This window comes from Monopterus albus, unplaced genomic scaffold (assembly GCF_001952655.1).
Source record: "Monopterus albus unplaced genomic scaffold, M_albus_1.0 scaffold34.1, whole genome shotgun sequence".
NCBI lineage: Eukaryota > Metazoa > Chordata > Actinopteri > Synbranchiformes > Synbranchidae > Monopterus > Monopterus albus.
In genome coordinates, this window is record NW_018127914.1 from 1,353,153 (window position 1) to 1,369,667 (window position 16,515).

The following is a 16,515-nucleotide window of genomic DNA, read 5'->3' on the forward strand; positions in this document are numbered from 1 at the left end:
AGTTTTTTTTTTTTTTTTTTATCAGTGGCGGAAATATATTTTTAAAAAAGTAGTAAATTCCACAACGCTAACTTAAGTACAGTAGTACCTCAGTAAATGTACTAACTTACTTTCCACTATGATAATTATGATGGTTTTTAATGGAACTGCATTTGATGCTGCAAACTACAGTCTAATTTACAGTAACTGGTGATATGTTTGGCTTTGAACATAAATTTTGCACTTTTGAAGCATGTAAACATGTCAAATGGACTAAAGTTGTTATTGTACTAGCAAGGATGAGTTCTCCTTTGTGTGGATATTTCTCAGTGTCTACAAGCAGCTACTGTATAATATGTAATTTCAGGCCCAACTGACTCCTAATGGTATGGCCAAGAGAAAAAAGCCAGACTGCTCTCTTGCATATTCACAGGCCTTCTGAGTCTATGAGATAATAATAATATGATAATGAAGTTAGATATATGCAACTGATTCATTTTTCTTCTGATAAACATTGTCCTGTAAATGTTAAATAAAAATATTTAATGGAAAGTTTTAAATTGCATGCAAACTGTTCTGCAAGGCAGAGATGGAGGTGCTTTAAGAAGATACAACCCTAAATCAGAAAAAGTTGGGACAGTATGTAAAATCTAAATTAAAACTGAATAAAACTAGTTATATGTAAATCATCTGTCCTGTATCACATTGAAAACAATACAGCAGCATGATACCTCATCAAGTTTATTCTTTGTTCGAAATAAATAAACAAACACTCACTTCAATCCAAACGCCCGCAACACATTAAGTAAAGCGTTTACCATGGGGTGTGATGTTGCTGTTCCTTTTCACAACACTTAAAAGACATTTAGTGACTGAGGACACCAAGTGATTAAATGTGTTGGGTGTCATTTTGTCCCATTCTTCCTGCAAACAGGCCTTAAGCTGTGCAACAGTCCTGGGTCTTCGTTGACACAATTTGCATTTCAAAATGCGCCACACATTCTCTACTGGGGACAGGTGGGGACTGCAGGCAGGCCAGTCCAGAACAAATCAATCAATAAATAACAGAGATACACAAAAGCTAAGACAGAAACAGGCTGATTAAACAGATGCTCAAACAAACATAAAGAGAACTACACCTACAGTATTTTAAGTAGACAGCTGACACTGTTTCTTACCAAAGCCGACAGGTAAGTTGACTGACCATGTGCAGTCTAATCCACTGGGGTAGTTGCCAGGGTAACCAGGACTTAGAATCACTCCACTTACATCTGCCATGGACCCTCCACACTGGGCTGGAGTCAAACACACACACACGGCACAGAATTAGAGAAAAAAGGAAACTGGTTCAGTGTTGAAAGCAGCAAATCAAAAGCAAGAGGCTGACCTGACTGAGCAGCAGACATGCTTCTCCTTTTTAAAGACACTTCAATATCTTCAGCCTGACATGTTGCATCATTTTGAATAAAACATTAATATTCTGAGCCTTTAATAAATACCCTTCTTGAACAAATTAGCATTCTGAAAGTAGAAATGTGTCCAGGTTGCTTGTTTCCTCGAATCTACTTCAGTGAATGCTGATGCATTGGCATTCTGTGCATGTTTATGACGGAGGCTGGTGTAGCTTTGCATCAGTTAAAAGGTGTAATCATATTCAGCATAGCACACTAAATAATAAGCTCATCACAGAACAGTAAATTGATCAAACTGCTAGCTTGAAGGCAATGGAGACAGAGAGTGAGATGTGAACTGAAACTGTTTGTGTCATTTCTGAAGCACTGATGTTCTGCACATCTCAGTAGATCCAGGCCTGAATGAGTGTGTGTGTGTGTGTGTGTGTGTGTGTGTGTGTGCATATACTGTAGGAAAACACCTACCAAGACATAATGGAACAGGATAGTTCCATCTTCTAACAGGTCCCGGCATGCAGGTAATATGGGCATTGCCCTTGAAAAATAAAAGCAAGCACAATATGTGTTATCATAAAACTGTACAGAGATTACAACAGATGAGCTTTAAATTATTTTGTTTAAAAGTGACATTTTATCTGCTCAACAATAATGCCCATGGTTGGTAATAATAGGACATCCATATTAATGCTGCTGTCTACATTAGGCACACAGAAGGCAAACCTGCATTACAGCTGTACAGTATACAGTACAGAAGTTGGGCAGACCGCACCAGAGATGAACATTATTCAGAAGTTGCAAAAACCACACCAGAGCTGTATGTTTAGTAAGAGCTGGGAAAACCACCCAAGAATGGGGTTTCCTTCCGATTCACAGTTTAAACAGTTCTTGATTTGTGCAGCCAGGGGACACAAAGAGTGAATGGTGGTATACCAGGGAAACTGAGCAGCCTTTATGGATTTCATGTACACTGCCTTGCAAAAGTCTTAGGCCACCATTAGATATGTTGTTCTAGCAATGTTATGATGACTATATATATTTATTTGTCAGTCTCTTTATGAGAATTAGAAAATATAAGAAATATGTACACAGTATTAGAGACAAAAATGTCAGAAAAAAAATCAGCGAACAAAACTGGATACTCAAGACGTGGTATTCAAGCTGTTACAAAGAAATCTGAAGAATCTGCAGAGGTCAAGGACAAAAACTGGAGTGGAAGACCAAAAAAAAAAAAAAAAACTGTCAAAATCTGCTGAAGGGGTCAGAGTTTCTCCTTTGAGAGACCGGTGGAAATCCAGCAAGGACCTGGCTCAGTGTCAGCAGTGTCATCTGGATGCCAAGCTGATGCTTCCACAATCCGAAGAAGCTTTATCAGGAACAGCCTTTGTGGAAGGACAGTGGCCAAGAAGCCATTTGTTCAGAAAGGGGACAGGGACAAAAGGCTGAGGTATGCAAAAGCTCGCAAAGATCAGTGGAAAAGAGTTACGGAGCAACGAATTGAAACTTTTGGGTCCAGTTGTCAACAGTATGTGAGAAGAAGAGTTGGAGAGTATTGTAAGAATGAGTGCCTGCAGCCTTCAGTGAAACAAGGTGGGGGGTCTGTCATGGTTTCAAGACTTCAAGACAGTCTCCTACAAAAGAATTCAAGCTGTGCTCAGTGCAAAGGGTGGTCACAATAAATACTGACTTTGGACTGTAGAAGCCACTTTGTTCTGAAGATTGTGTTTTTTCATATTGTGTACATATTTCCTTCATTTTCTGGTTATATTTTGAAAGAGAAGCTGAGAAACAAATATAAATTATCATTACAATGTTGCTAAAACAGTAAAACTAATGGTGGCCTAAGGCTTTTACTGTACACATCTGGCAGCCGGTTTGCCTTAAATAGCTGCAACTTGAAGTGCATGTGTGAGTTCTCTGTATCCATCCTCATAGCTATCCTCCAACCCCTCTTAATCCCTCTGTATGTGTATCTGAATATGAATCTGAATATGAATCTGTGTAGAAGGACAAACAGTATACTGTAAATATACAGAATGTATTTGTACCTGCAGGGAGTATCCTTGTTCACATGAGAACTGCACAACGTCTCCGACCATAAATCTGTCTCCTTGTCTAATTCCATAGTTTGGAGTTTGGGGCTCTGGACATGATTCCAGACCAATAGCTGATAAAAATTGGAAATAGTGAGAGTTTCAGTCATTATTATGTATATAGCACATAGGCAACAGATAAAGCTTTGTAAAGGAACATATTACCTGTATATTCTAGGTGAAAACCTGCAGCTGAGACACTAATATCAGAGCTGAAGCTGAGATAGAGGTTGTTAGATGTACTATTCAGGAGAGGGGGGATGGTGGTGCCTGAAGGCAAGAAGAGAGAAAGAGAGCAACGGTGGACTCTGATCACAATTTTTCATTTTTAAACTGACGCTTGAAAGCACATGATCTTAGTTATCCGACAAAGGAAACAACAAAGGCCTCCCAAAACTACATTTTCAATTTTTTTTTTTAGTAAAGTGCTCTAGAAGGACAGAGAAGGATATTACTTTTATTTGAGAGATCTGTTTTTATCTGAAACTACTTTTCAAATGTTGGCTTGACCTAGTTAATGTGGCAAACGAAAGTACTGTACAAAGTAAAGACCGCCGCTGCACTAGTGAAGCAAAGTTGGCAGAGTGCAACAGAGTAATTTTGTAAGGGCTGTTCAAAATAACATATTAGACTATGTAATTTAATGTAATGGAATATTAAATCTCCTTATCAGTGGAAATGTCATTATTTCCAGCTTGTTTCAAGATGCAACAGAAGTAACCTTCTCATATTAGCCACTTGTAGTGTTTTACAGTATCTTTTCCAAGAAGCAAAGCATTACTTTGCTTTGACTTAAATGTTGCTTTTGGTTCAGTGGCACGTGTGTCAGCAAAATTTATCAAAGTTACAGAGACATTCCTCTGAAACAGTGAACTGGGCCGATGGATGCGACTGGTTGTCTGTTGCGGGGGAGATTAATTAGCAAGTTTCTGAACTGTGTGTGGCCCCCCTGCTGGTTATGTTCATACTCCAGAAAATATCTCATTCATTATCACCATGGAAAATTAAAAAATACTGCTCTTCCCCCAGTTATAAATCATTGACGATGATGGATAATTAAATGCATGAATTTAACAGTTATATTGGAACATGTAACAGTATTAATTAACAGTTGTAATTAACCCTATGAAAAATTCCATCATTGCCCTGCATGTAGTTACTCATTAATGATTTCCATACACAGAACTAGAATCACTTTCATGGTCATTCCATTACTTATTTAATACTATTATCAATTATCCAGTTTGCCATATAGATGTCAAGCCCTTCCATGGTTTCCAATCAGCAGATAACCCGATGACTTTGCCTCTCTATGTGCAGTATTAGCATCCCCAGAAGATGCTGACTCTCCCCTTGAACGGCTGCTCGATTTACACAATCCAGAGGAAGAATGAGTCAGTATGGACATCCAGACCAGGCACATAACTGGCACACTAATGTACTATATTTTCTCTTTAGTATTCTGCTGATTTCCTTTTTTCCCCTACAGGCACAGATGTGAGAAAAAATTAGGTGTAAGTGTAATACAGAAGAAAAATCTTAACTCTCAAATATAATATGACAATCATATTTTGTTTTTTACAACCCCCAATTTCGGTTATCTCTTGCTGTTCCCATTAAAGGTAACATAAAAGTACAGTTAATAGCATCATGCAGTAAATTAGGTGGGCATATAGAAATGTGAATAATTGTGTTGTTTTGGAATGGATTTGGCTGAGAGATCATGTCACAGGTTGCTTTAGGAACATCTATTCCTAGTAGAGAATTAGAGTGTAAGAGGATCAATTTGTGATGCCACAGAAAATGCTCACATATGTCATGTCTTTCAAGGAATCATGTTTTTCTGCCTTAGTTGCATTTAAACTGTCATGTTGTCAAATTAAATGTGTCATCAGCTTACGAATAGCAAAACTCTCCTCTTTTATATCGTCAGATACAGTGCTTGTGCGGGGGCCTTATTTTATTTTTTCCCTCCTAAAATAAACAAATCTAATCACATCTACTAATAACCTGTACAGCTGTGAGAGCTTTGTGACATGCTGAATGCTGTTCGGTAGTGAGTATAGCCATATAAATGGTCACAAATCATTCTGAAGTGTGCAGCTCACTTTTAGAAATAGATGGCAGCAAACTACTGTATGTGCAATATCACAACAGAGATAACTGTACAAGTTTCTTATTTGCTGAGAAGCTGCAGCTTGTCACACACTTAACCACTATAAGTGACTTTTTGCTAAGAATTGCCATGATATGTGTAATTGTTTTGGAATAACGCAGTTTACCAGAGTAGCTGCCCAGTCTTGGTGCATGGTTGTCAGCACCATCATAAAAATCCAGCGAGTCCCAGTTATGCTCAGTGGCAAAGCTCACAACTTGTATCTAGAGAGACAAAGAAAAGAAGAAAAAATCTTGCTGTTAGCTCTTGTTTCATTGTCTTCAGTAAAACCTCCCACATGGTCATTTGATTTGACATATCAAATATTTTTAACAGACTTCATTTGGTGTCAGAGGCATCTTTGCCTTTGTATTTGTCCGTGAGAGCAAATTAACTTGCACGCAATCAGACATTATCTATCCTGATTAGATCCTATCTAGTTATCTCTGGATGGTCTCTCTCTCTCTCTTACAAAGCATCTACCCGTTCATCCTTCTAATAGTATATTATCTTCCCTGACATTCTGCCTGCTCAGCTTTTAAGCCAGTAATTCGAAGGTCAACCAGGAACCAGTGGGTGACAGGTAATACCTGTATTCCAGCCCCTTCTGGAACAGAAACCTTCCACACACAATTCTGGTTGTTGTCATAGGGCTCAGGATATCCAGGTGACAGGATGGTCCCGCGACGCGAGGTCAACACACCCCCACAGGGAACTGAGAGTGTGAAGAGCGAGTTGACAAACAGAGCAGAAGAGGAGAGACAGGAATGAAGAGCTTTACAACAACATGTCTGCAAGTAACAGGGAAAAAAAAGGGAAAGAGAAGGGGGAGTTGTACCAACTGTCCCCACTGAAGAGGTGGACACGAAACAGCTAAAGGCCTGTGTGACAACTTTGGCGTACAGTAGGTGCAGCAGGTGTTGAGGTCAGCCACTTTGAAATGCAGTCTTCATTTGAATTGTCTGTATTTATTATTTTTCAGTGGAGTATCCACTGTGGGCATTTTCTTTACTGCATTCTGAAAAAGAAACTGTACTGTCCATCTTTTCTCTAATTTCTGGGTTTATATTTACCTATACATGTTGGCAGGGTGTCATTCCATTGTGCCAGGTTGTCTGGGACACTCTCACATCGTATGGCAGTAGAGCCATGCAGAACGTAACCGGGGTTGCATTCAAACTGCACCAGGGAGCCAACAGCAAAGTCATTACCGAGACGTTTCCCAAAGCATGGCTCTGGGACTGAACTGCGCTGAGTGGAATTGGTCCGTGGTACAGCTGCAGAAAAACAGGAAAACACCACTGCCATTATATCAATAGAGATATCAAATGTACTGCTATTATTGCCAGTCTTGACCAGGATGCTGTTAAATAAGATATATTTTTAACTCAGTGTGGCCTCCTTAAATAAACAAATAATATCTAATATAATATCCTAGAACAGTGGGGTTTAAGGTGCATTAACTACCTCAGCATACACAAAACCTACCTACTTGTTATGCAAAAATGTGTATAAAACCTTCAACATGAAGAACACAAACAGTTCATTTGAATTTTGCAAAAATATACAAGTACTACCACCACAAGTACTAATAATTATACAATAACTTTGGATTCTTATGGTTTTCTGACCTTGGTAAATGAAGTGGAATCCCTTAGCAGTTTCTGGTCCAACTGTGGTAAACTTGATTGTGAAAAGTGGAATCCCTTAGCAGTTTCCGGTCCAACTGTGGTAAACTTGATTGTGATCTGGTTTCCTGAACTCAGACGGAGAGACTCGCCTAGACAGGGAGAGACACCGAGTCTTAGTGAACCAATCTTCAATGTACACCTAGACGGCGAGAGACAGAGTCAGAAAAGCAGGAGGAAAGAGAGTGTAAATTGTCTCCCTGCCCATCCACAACACCCTTTCAATCCATCCATCCACCTTTCCCTCCATCCTTACCAGAGTGAGACCCAGAGAGAGATGACAGCAGTGTGTTTTGTTGAGTGGGGCCATCATAGATCTCTGCCACATCATTTAGAGATGTCTGGAACAAGACAAACTGACCAAAGAGGACTGGAGATGAAAAGGGAAAAAAAGACAGACACAAAGATGAGTTAACCACACTGGAATGGTGGAAAATGATTATTCTATGCCACTGTCTGCGCCTGACCTTTCAATAATACAATTAACCTGTGACACCTAATTTAAATTTTATTAAGCTGAAGTGTCAACTTTTATTTGAAGCCGATTATTGGCACAGAATTACATAGCAGGGTACTTAATAACATCAAAACATCATATTATCTTCATTGTGCACCCCACCCCACCTCATCAGCTGGATGTATAGTGCTGTCAGCTAGTGTCAGAAGCTAATGTTGGCAAAAACTAACTTACTTTGGCCGGCTTGGCCAGTAGGGCAAAATGTTTTTCTGTATTCTTGACTTTTTTCAAGCAATAAGAGTGAAATAAGGACATATGACACAACTTGTCAAATCCATGTCACAAGTTCTGTTAGCCCACAAAGCCACAAGGACATTGTTTACATTGGTTCCAAATCAATCCTGTGCCTCCCAGCGAGAAATTATTTCAACACTGGGCCATTAATTACAGTACATGACAGAGTTGAAACTGTTGTTTTATTGTGTTTAAAATATGACAGAGCATATAAAGGCAGCTGCAGTGGCCATGAAATAACCTAGGGCTCCCTTATAATAACTGGACATAGCTCTGCTAAACCATGAATTTTACAGGGTAGCTGTAGCAAAAGGTAGCATGAGAGAGGCCCCTGGAGGCCCGAGGCCTTGTATTTGCTCAAAATAGTACAATTCACTCATTCTCAGATGATCATTCTGTCTTCAAGACCAATCAAAAGTTGTCTTAAGATGCAAATCTGTAGGCGTAGTTTTATAACTGAAGGTTTGTTTGTTTTGCAGCACATGAAAAAATATGTCCTTTAGGATCAATTACATTTATTGCAGCCTCAGCCTCAGGCTTTCCATCTCTTCCTTCTTCTCCCTTTCCATTTGGCCCCAGAGGCTGAGGTGTAAAGAATTAAATCTGAACATTGCCAAGAATATTGAGCTACAAGAAGGTCAATGGTCACATTGTACAAGGCTGTTTCTCTCTGTGGAGTTCTTTTTAAAGCATGATACACGGCTTGCTAAAACATTGCTCTGACTCACAAACGATTTCCTGTCTGCTTTAATGTAAAATCTGTTATATCAATGAAAAGCAAGACAAAACGTAAACAAAAGAGTGCCACTGAATTGTCATTGTACGTGTGAAAGAGGATCTGACTAGAAAACAAATTATCATGAAAAAGTAGATGATTCTAACACCTATGTACCACTAGGATCTCATTAATACTAGTGGCAGGATGTTGAGTGGACACAAAGCATCTGCTGGTCAGCAGAAATAGATAAAAGCTCCTAACATATATAGATTTAAGGAAATCACGGGGATTAAGGCTGTCATCCTCATTCCTTGCTGTAATATTGACATACTGAAGAGCAGGTGGAGGAGTTCACAGCTAAAACCAATCAGAACAGCACAGACTTCAGGCAGGACACACACAGACTCATAAAGCATTAAAGTACACAGGGAATAAATTACACACCTTTAATTTTATTGCAACCTCCATTTCATTCAAACATATAGATATACATATACTGTACATATACATGTATATGTACTAACGGTTTTGAGAAGTTAACTAGTTAATGTAACTAGATACTAGAATTAAATTACAAAATAATTGTAATTAGAATTAGTTACAGTAACACCATCAAGGACAGGATAGCTAACAAGAAACTGTCTCTGTGTCTAGATAGGTTCCATTCATTTGGCAGCGTGTGTTCAATTTTGAACATTGCTTTTGATTGGTTCACATGTTTGACTTTGCAACGCCTCCAATCTGTCAATCAAATCAACATACTGTAACCAGTCAACAATGCTGGGTGGGGTGGCCGTGCCGTTGGACAAGAATACTTTTCAGTGTTGGAAATTCAACAGTATTTTCCTTCTGAAATCAGAGAACGGTTTTGCTTGGTGCCTGTTCAGTAGGCTACATGTTTCAACACTAATATAATATGTAACTGAAGTTAGGTTGAAGCCCTTTAGTATAGTTTGACAGTAATAAGTGTGGAGTACTGTTGTGAGCTTTACACTGCCTGGGACTTTTCAGTTTTATTGTCGAGTTCAAAACATTTTTAGAAAAGTAATCAAAAAGTAATTGAAAAAAATAAATGAGATTATTTGGATTAAGTAATTTAAATAGTTACATATCTTATTTCTTAACAGGGTAACTAATAATCTGTAACTTATTACAATAAGCTTTCTAACACTGCCAACACACAACCAAAGAGACAGATATACTGTACCCACTAAATGATCACATTAGTGTTACGCCACACCATATGAACCACATGGCTAATTGGTAGTGAAATCCCTCTGCACTACATTCACAGACACCCAATTGATCTGTTCAGACACTCCGACAATAAATGTCCAGCAACATTTAAATCAATCCACTGGACTTGTTATCAGATGATCAAATGAAAATGTTTCACTCTCCATTTGAAAGGCTACTTCAGTGCTTGAACTCAGATGGAGAAAACCTGGGCATCGATCCCTGTGGAGCTGCCATGCCTCCTGAAGAGCTGCCTGGGTTGGTGTCCACTGAAACATTCTCATTCAACAGGAGGTATGGCATCTCCACAGAGATAAATGCCAAGGGTTTTCCCCACCTGGGGCTGAAACTGAAGCAGCAATTTGTATGAATGATGAGACATCAGCGACCACTGATTTCAGCTTCTCTGATGATCAAGCAGCTCTGATGGCATAGTTATTGGCAACCTGAAGCCTATAATGTTCAGTTGCTGTTAGATCATAAATAACAGACACCATCTTATTTATATGAGACCGACAGCTGCTTTAAAAAATCTGGGCATGTTTTAAGGCTAAAGCAGAGCAACTTAAAACAATCCGTCTCTCGCGTTGTGTGGGAGTCTCAGGGAGGCTGTCTGTGTGTATTATACAGTATGTAGGCCAACCAAATTTTAGCTCCTCTCAGTCAAAAAACCTACATGGAGCTGACACTCCAAACACTGCTATGCAAATATAATGAGACAGCAACCATCAACAGCCTCAGGGAGATCTGCTATTTATTCATAATGCCACAGGGCATAATTGGACATCATATTCACCAATTACTGATTGTAAAAACTCAAGTGAGACCCAATGGGCCAACCAATAATTTAGATGCCATATGTGGTATAGTGATTAGATATGTAAATTAGCAAAATTCAATTTTATTTATATGTTGACAATCACATGGAGAAGTCCTGTGAAATCACATCAGTTGCTGCTACCTTGCATGTTTACCAAACCATCTTCCCCACAGCTGATCAAACTCTAATTGCTCATGGGGCTAAGATCCAGAACAATCTAGTAATTGGGTGTTCCGATATTAGTCACTTGTAGTGTTTTACAGTATCTTTTCCAAGATCAAGAATGGGCTTTAATGCTTAATTTGATAATGTTTGAGCTGATGACATTGTCAATCTCATAAAACTTTGAATTAAACTATGAAACTCTTTATTTTACAGTTTTTGAGGAACATTAAATAGGAATATAGTTGACATTTGATACTGACGGTAAATATTCCAGAAGACATTGGTCACAAATATAGTAATAATCTGTGACTTTCAACTCGACTTCTTGCCAGCACTCTTCTCTTTCCTCTAACGACCCCCGATTCCCATCATAGCCTCACTTAAGGTGAAGAATCTTTTATAATATTCATAATCTTCATAATGTGGCAGTTATAGCTGACTTAAGGACCACTAATCAAATGTGGCAAGATAAAAGCAGCCTCATCTTTAAACATCACTTCAATGATGAAACCCTGACCTGCAGCGAGCATTTTTGATCATGTGTAATATCTCCACTAGTTTTGATTGCAGTTTAAAAATCCCTAGGGTGTATCTGGGGACTCAAGGTATCTCCGTGAAAAAAATCAGAGAAATTTTACTGACATTTAGTTCACTGAGTAAAAAAAAATCTGATTTTATTCTTGACTGTTGTCTGATCACCACTGCTTGAGAGCGCTTTTTTTTCCAAGAATAAATACTTTATATTGCAATGAAATGTGGGCGTGCTAATGTGTAATGCTTTTGCGTGTGAATGTTGTGAACTTACCAAACTCTCTAGGTACAGATATAGAATAGACACAAGTCTGTCCAGAGGTGTAGTTTCTGGGGAAGTTCGGAGATAAAACAGTCCCTTCTGAGCCTGTGGAACGACTTCCACAGGGAGCTGGAGAGAGAACATGCACGTGTATCCAAATACACAGTTAAAGGCAGTGTAACCCAATAAACAGACACACAAAAGAGAAAATAAAAGCTAAACTTAAATAACTTTATTTGTATATGTACATATGTTTCATTCCAGTCTGTGTCTTAATGTCTGTTACCTTGACAACTAGGTAATGCCCTGTTCCATCCAGGTCTGCCATCATCTCCCATACTGCAGGTTAGAGTAGAGTAACCCTAAACAAAACAAAACAAATTTACTTCAGGAAAACCAGTCGATGCCAAACAACCAACCACTAAAGTAGCCTTCCATCTGTATGTACCTGCAAAACATATCCTGCTTCACAGTAGAATGTGACAGTAGAGCCCAGCTTATAGTCAGACCCCAGCCTGGTGCCATTCAGAACCACACCTGGGTCGAAACACGATTCCCTCAGTTTGGCTGGGCAGAGAGTCAAGAGAGTGAGTAAGTGAGAGAGAGGATGAGGCAAAGAACAAGTGACATGCACAAGTCAAGTCAAATTAATAATAACTTAATCCAGTGAAGGCAGGTATTCCATTGGCCTTTTTAAGAGTCAGTTTGACTTGGATGCCTTTGGCAAAGATGGAGCAAGAACTATAACTTCATCCTGGCTTTTGTAAGTTACATGAAACCTATTAAATTTATAGCGTTGGCCCCCCTGCCAAACTATTACCAGCCACCCTGCAACAAACCTAAGATTTAATTCCAGAGTCCACATGAAGCCAGTGTTGATTATTTTGGGCAAGTTAATCAGACTCACCCTTCTGAGTATTTCAACAGACACTGATTCAACAGGAACTTTATAGTGAGAGCAATCTTTCTTGTTCATCTTAAAATCAGCATGATGCCCACTGTCATCAGCCTGGAACACCTACTTGCATATACATGTGTACTGAGTGTTCAGGAGTAATGTAGTAATCTTTTTTTATGTGAAAATTAGATATTTCTAAACACATTCTTGGTGACATCCTGTCATCATGAGAGGCATCTGAAACATGCTGCACTGTCACTCTGAAACCCTTAAAGAGTCATTTCCCAGGTTACCTTGGTTATGAAAAACAGGCGGGACAGAAAACGACCCCTGATGCAATTCCATCAAGCAGCATATACAAAGTAGTTATAAAAACACTCCCAGCTGGAAAGACTGCTTGTGTTTTTATCTCTTTTCATCAGAAATACACATACATGTGTTGGTTCAGTTTCTGGGGGGACATCTAGTTCAAGATACAAACAATTAGCTACTGCGTGTGGAATAAATGATGGGCTACTGTTTTCTCTGTGTGTTCAGAATGTGTTTACTGATCACATTATGGAGAAAACACCAGAATTTCCCTGGGACTGCAAAATCAGTGGTTTGTGCTGCTGCAGTTTTAAAACCTTTTTTTTGTATTTTTATAAGCTGATCAATCAGTATAAACTTTAAAGAAGGTGGTACTATTGGGAAAATATTTTACCTTTGTATTCCAGGTGGAAGCCAGTGTAAGAAACAGACCCATCACTGCGGAATGCTAAATGCATGGTATTTGAACTGCTCTCTATCCTCTCTGGGAGTTTGCTGTCCTGGAAACTACCAATCAGAGGACTGTTGCTATCGGGACCATCGTAGATATACAGGAAGTCATAGTTTGGCTCAATGTTGAAACTAGAGATAGATGAAGAAAACACAGATAGGAACAATGGTTTGGAGTGAAAATGATTACCATGGAATTTTTTTCTCAAGTGAGAAATAAAATGTCTCTTAAAATTTTCCCTGCTTAATGTGAGCATGTCTACTTTCATTCTACACTTACTGCTTAGTCAGGACAAAAAAAAGTGAGGAGTGAATTACAGGTTACCTGATGAAGGCCAGTGACAAGACATAGTCAGAGTTAACAGCAATAAGCCAGTCACAGTCCTTGGAGTGAGGGTACGGATGTGGGTAGTTAGGAGAGAGTATAAATCCATTGGAGCCTGTTAGGTTTCCTCCACAAGGAGCTATGATGGAAACACATTCACAGTTATACATTAACTCTAATAATGTCTTAAAATACCATTAAACTTTAATATTCTCTGAAGTGCAGCCATGCAGGGTGAACAACACATTTTAATTCAGTCAAAAGAATTTTTGTTATTTTTAAGAGGAACCCAAGTTATAAGATTTTTATTCAAAAGCAGCAATAGTATGGAGAGATTCTGGCAGGATAATGAACTGGAATCAGCTTGTCTGCATTAATTAGTATGTTCAGACCACTAAGCATTACCTTTGTCAGGCAGCCCTCCTGTAAGTCAAACACAGATGTGCCCTTGAGCAAGGTAATGAACCCTAAACAGCTACTGTTGTGTGTGCAGTACATGTATTGTACTGCATGTCCATATAAATATAAAAAAGCTGAACTTTTCACCTATGCAGACAGGCGGGCTGGGCTGCCAGTAGTATCTGTTATCTACTTGTATACAGGTGATTTTGTCATCCCCTTGGAGCTCATATCCTGGGTCACACTGAAAGCACACTGAATCCCCCGGCTCACGGCCATCTCCACTACGACTACCGTTCATTGGTACACCTGGGTCCCTGCAGGCTGTAGCGACTGAACCTGGATAGAGAGAAATGGAGGGGGATAAAGCGGGCAAATGATAAAGTAGGGGGAGTGAAGGTGAAAGAGGAATGGTAAAAATCTGTGTCTTACTGGATATTCTTAGTTATAAAGCTAATGCTCAGTGCCTAAGTCTAAAAAATACAAAACATCTGTTAAGATTATTTCTAGCTGGTCAAGTGAAGCTTGCAAAAGATTTATAATTTCAATTATGTGCAATGTTGATATTCAGATTTTAGTCAAACAGTTGGAAATTTAGTTTAGTCTTAAAACACTTTAAAAGACATGTAAAGAAAAATGATCCTGTGATCTTCAGAGCAAAACAACAGAATGTTTTATTTTCATAATGTTTAATACACTAACTCTGAGCACTACTTACTTGAAAACTGAATAGCGAATCCAGACTTGCTGATATAAAAATCTGTTTCAAACTGAACAGTGACAGTGTTCAGTGTGGAGTGGATGCCCTCAGGCAGCAGAGACCCGCTGAGTTCTGCCAGAGACATTTCATTCTCAGTTGGTCCATCCCAAACCTTCAGCATGTCATGGCTGGCTTCTGTGTCAAAGGCCAAGAACTGAAGACTGCAATTTGCAAGAAAAATAAACAAAGAAACAAAAACACAAGTAAAAACACAAAGAAAAAATGTGCATGCGCGTATGTATGCAAGTTAAAAGAGCTACTGTAGCTAATGTACATCTGTACGTTGTTGCACAGTGATGTGTACAGCTTCCTGCCATACCCTTAAACACAGACTAACTGTTAACTATGGTGGCCTTCAAGTGGGCCAACACCAGTGTCTCATACTATTGCATACAACTGTACAGGCGTACCTAATATAGTGGCCGGTGAGTGTATTAAAGAAATGTGGTTAATGTGGTACTTCAATAGGTACAGCCAAGCAGTAGCTTCAGATTAGACCTGTATAGTAAAATGCATACTCATCATTTGTCACATCACACTTTCAGAATGGCTGTTAACACTCTAGCTCTGAGTTTCACAAAAGTACTGAAGTAGGCACTAAAATGAATGACACTGCTATTTAAACTTTTATATTGAGAAGGTTTGCGTCACCTCACAATATTTCCAGAGTCCACTTCAATGGTCCAGGTACAGCGAAGATTGTTGTCATAGGGAAATGGGTATCCAGGAGAAAGAATCCTCCCTGAAGATTCACCCTTAAAACGTCCTCCGCACTCCGCTACAGGTATCACAAAGATATTAAAGACTGTTCATATGTACCAATACAAACCCATACAAATGTCTCTGTACTATCAGTTCAAGTCAACCAATGAGTAACTGATGAGTGTGCACTGTATACAGTGGAGTACTCAGATTGTTTACTTAAGTAAAACTAGCAATACCACAGTGTAAAAATACTCTGTTACAAGTAAATATCTTGCATTCAAAATGTTAATTTACTAGAAGTACAAAAGTAGTAGTACCAAAATAATTTGAAGTACTAAAAGTAAAAGTTGTCCTTCTGCAGAATGGCACATTGCACATGAATGTATATCATGTTAATGTATTATTGGGTGTGTTGTGGAAAAATGATCTTTTAAAGCACAGTGAGTGTAAAATAAATACTTAACATCAATTCAGAAAGTTATTCCATATTTATTCCTGCAGGAAGGAGTGTTCTCTGAAAACAGAGTGACTAGACCAGTCTGTTACAGGGAAGCTCAATGAACAGAATGTCACTGCCCTTCTTATACCCAGCATACAACAAAGACAGATGCTCAAACAGATAAAGGAAACAGGATACCAGCCCTTTGGTCCCAGGTCACATCTGGTTTGGCAACCACATGGGCATACAAAGGTGTACGACCATGCGAGAAACAGTCTGAGGTCACAACCACACAAATGACTGCATACCATGACTTGAAAGCATCAGCTACAGAACTTAAAGGGTGCCATTATAAAAATTGCCACTACAAGTGCATCACATTTAATCTTCCAGCCAGTAAAGGTGGCACTAATGTTATATACT

The 16,515-nt window shown here is 38.9% G+C and overlaps 1 protein-coding gene across 1 annotated transcript in view; it reads right to left on the minus strand.

The window, feature by feature from the left end:
* Window positions 1–16,515, minus strand: part of LOC109958800 (CUB and sushi domain-containing protein 3-like) — a 314,581-nt gene that overhangs the window by 52,402 nt on the left and 245,664 nt on the right. Inside the window, exons 26-42 of the mRNA XM_020597718.1 lie at window positions 15,600–15,726; window positions 14,907–15,109; window positions 14,336–14,527; window positions 13,790–13,928; window positions 13,409–13,596; window positions 12,256–12,374; window positions 12,094–12,169; window positions 11,820–11,936; window positions 7,581–7,694; window positions 7,321–7,416; window positions 6,710–6,913; window positions 6,227–6,351; window positions 5,764–5,860; window positions 3,647–3,751; window positions 3,437–3,555; window positions 1,857–1,926; window positions 1,158–1,274 (exon numbers count right to left, since the gene is read on the minus strand). Of these exons, the coding sequence (XP_020453374.1) occupies window positions 1,158–1,274; window positions 1,857–1,926; window positions 3,437–3,555; window positions 3,647–3,751; window positions 5,764–5,860; window positions 6,227–6,351; window positions 6,710–6,913; window positions 7,321–7,416; window positions 7,581–7,694; window positions 11,820–11,936; window positions 12,094–12,169; window positions 12,256–12,374; window positions 13,409–13,596; window positions 13,790–13,928; window positions 14,336–14,527; window positions 14,907–15,109; window positions 15,600–15,726 (2,208 nt within the window). The remainder of the gene's footprint in view (window positions 1–1,157; window positions 1,275–1,856; window positions 1,927–3,436; window positions 3,556–3,646; window positions 3,752–5,763; window positions 5,861–6,226; window positions 6,352–6,709; window positions 6,914–7,320; window positions 7,417–7,580; window positions 7,695–11,819; window positions 11,937–12,093; window positions 12,170–12,255; window positions 12,375–13,408; window positions 13,597–13,789; window positions 13,929–14,335; window positions 14,528–14,906; window positions 15,110–15,599; window positions 15,727–16,515) is intronic.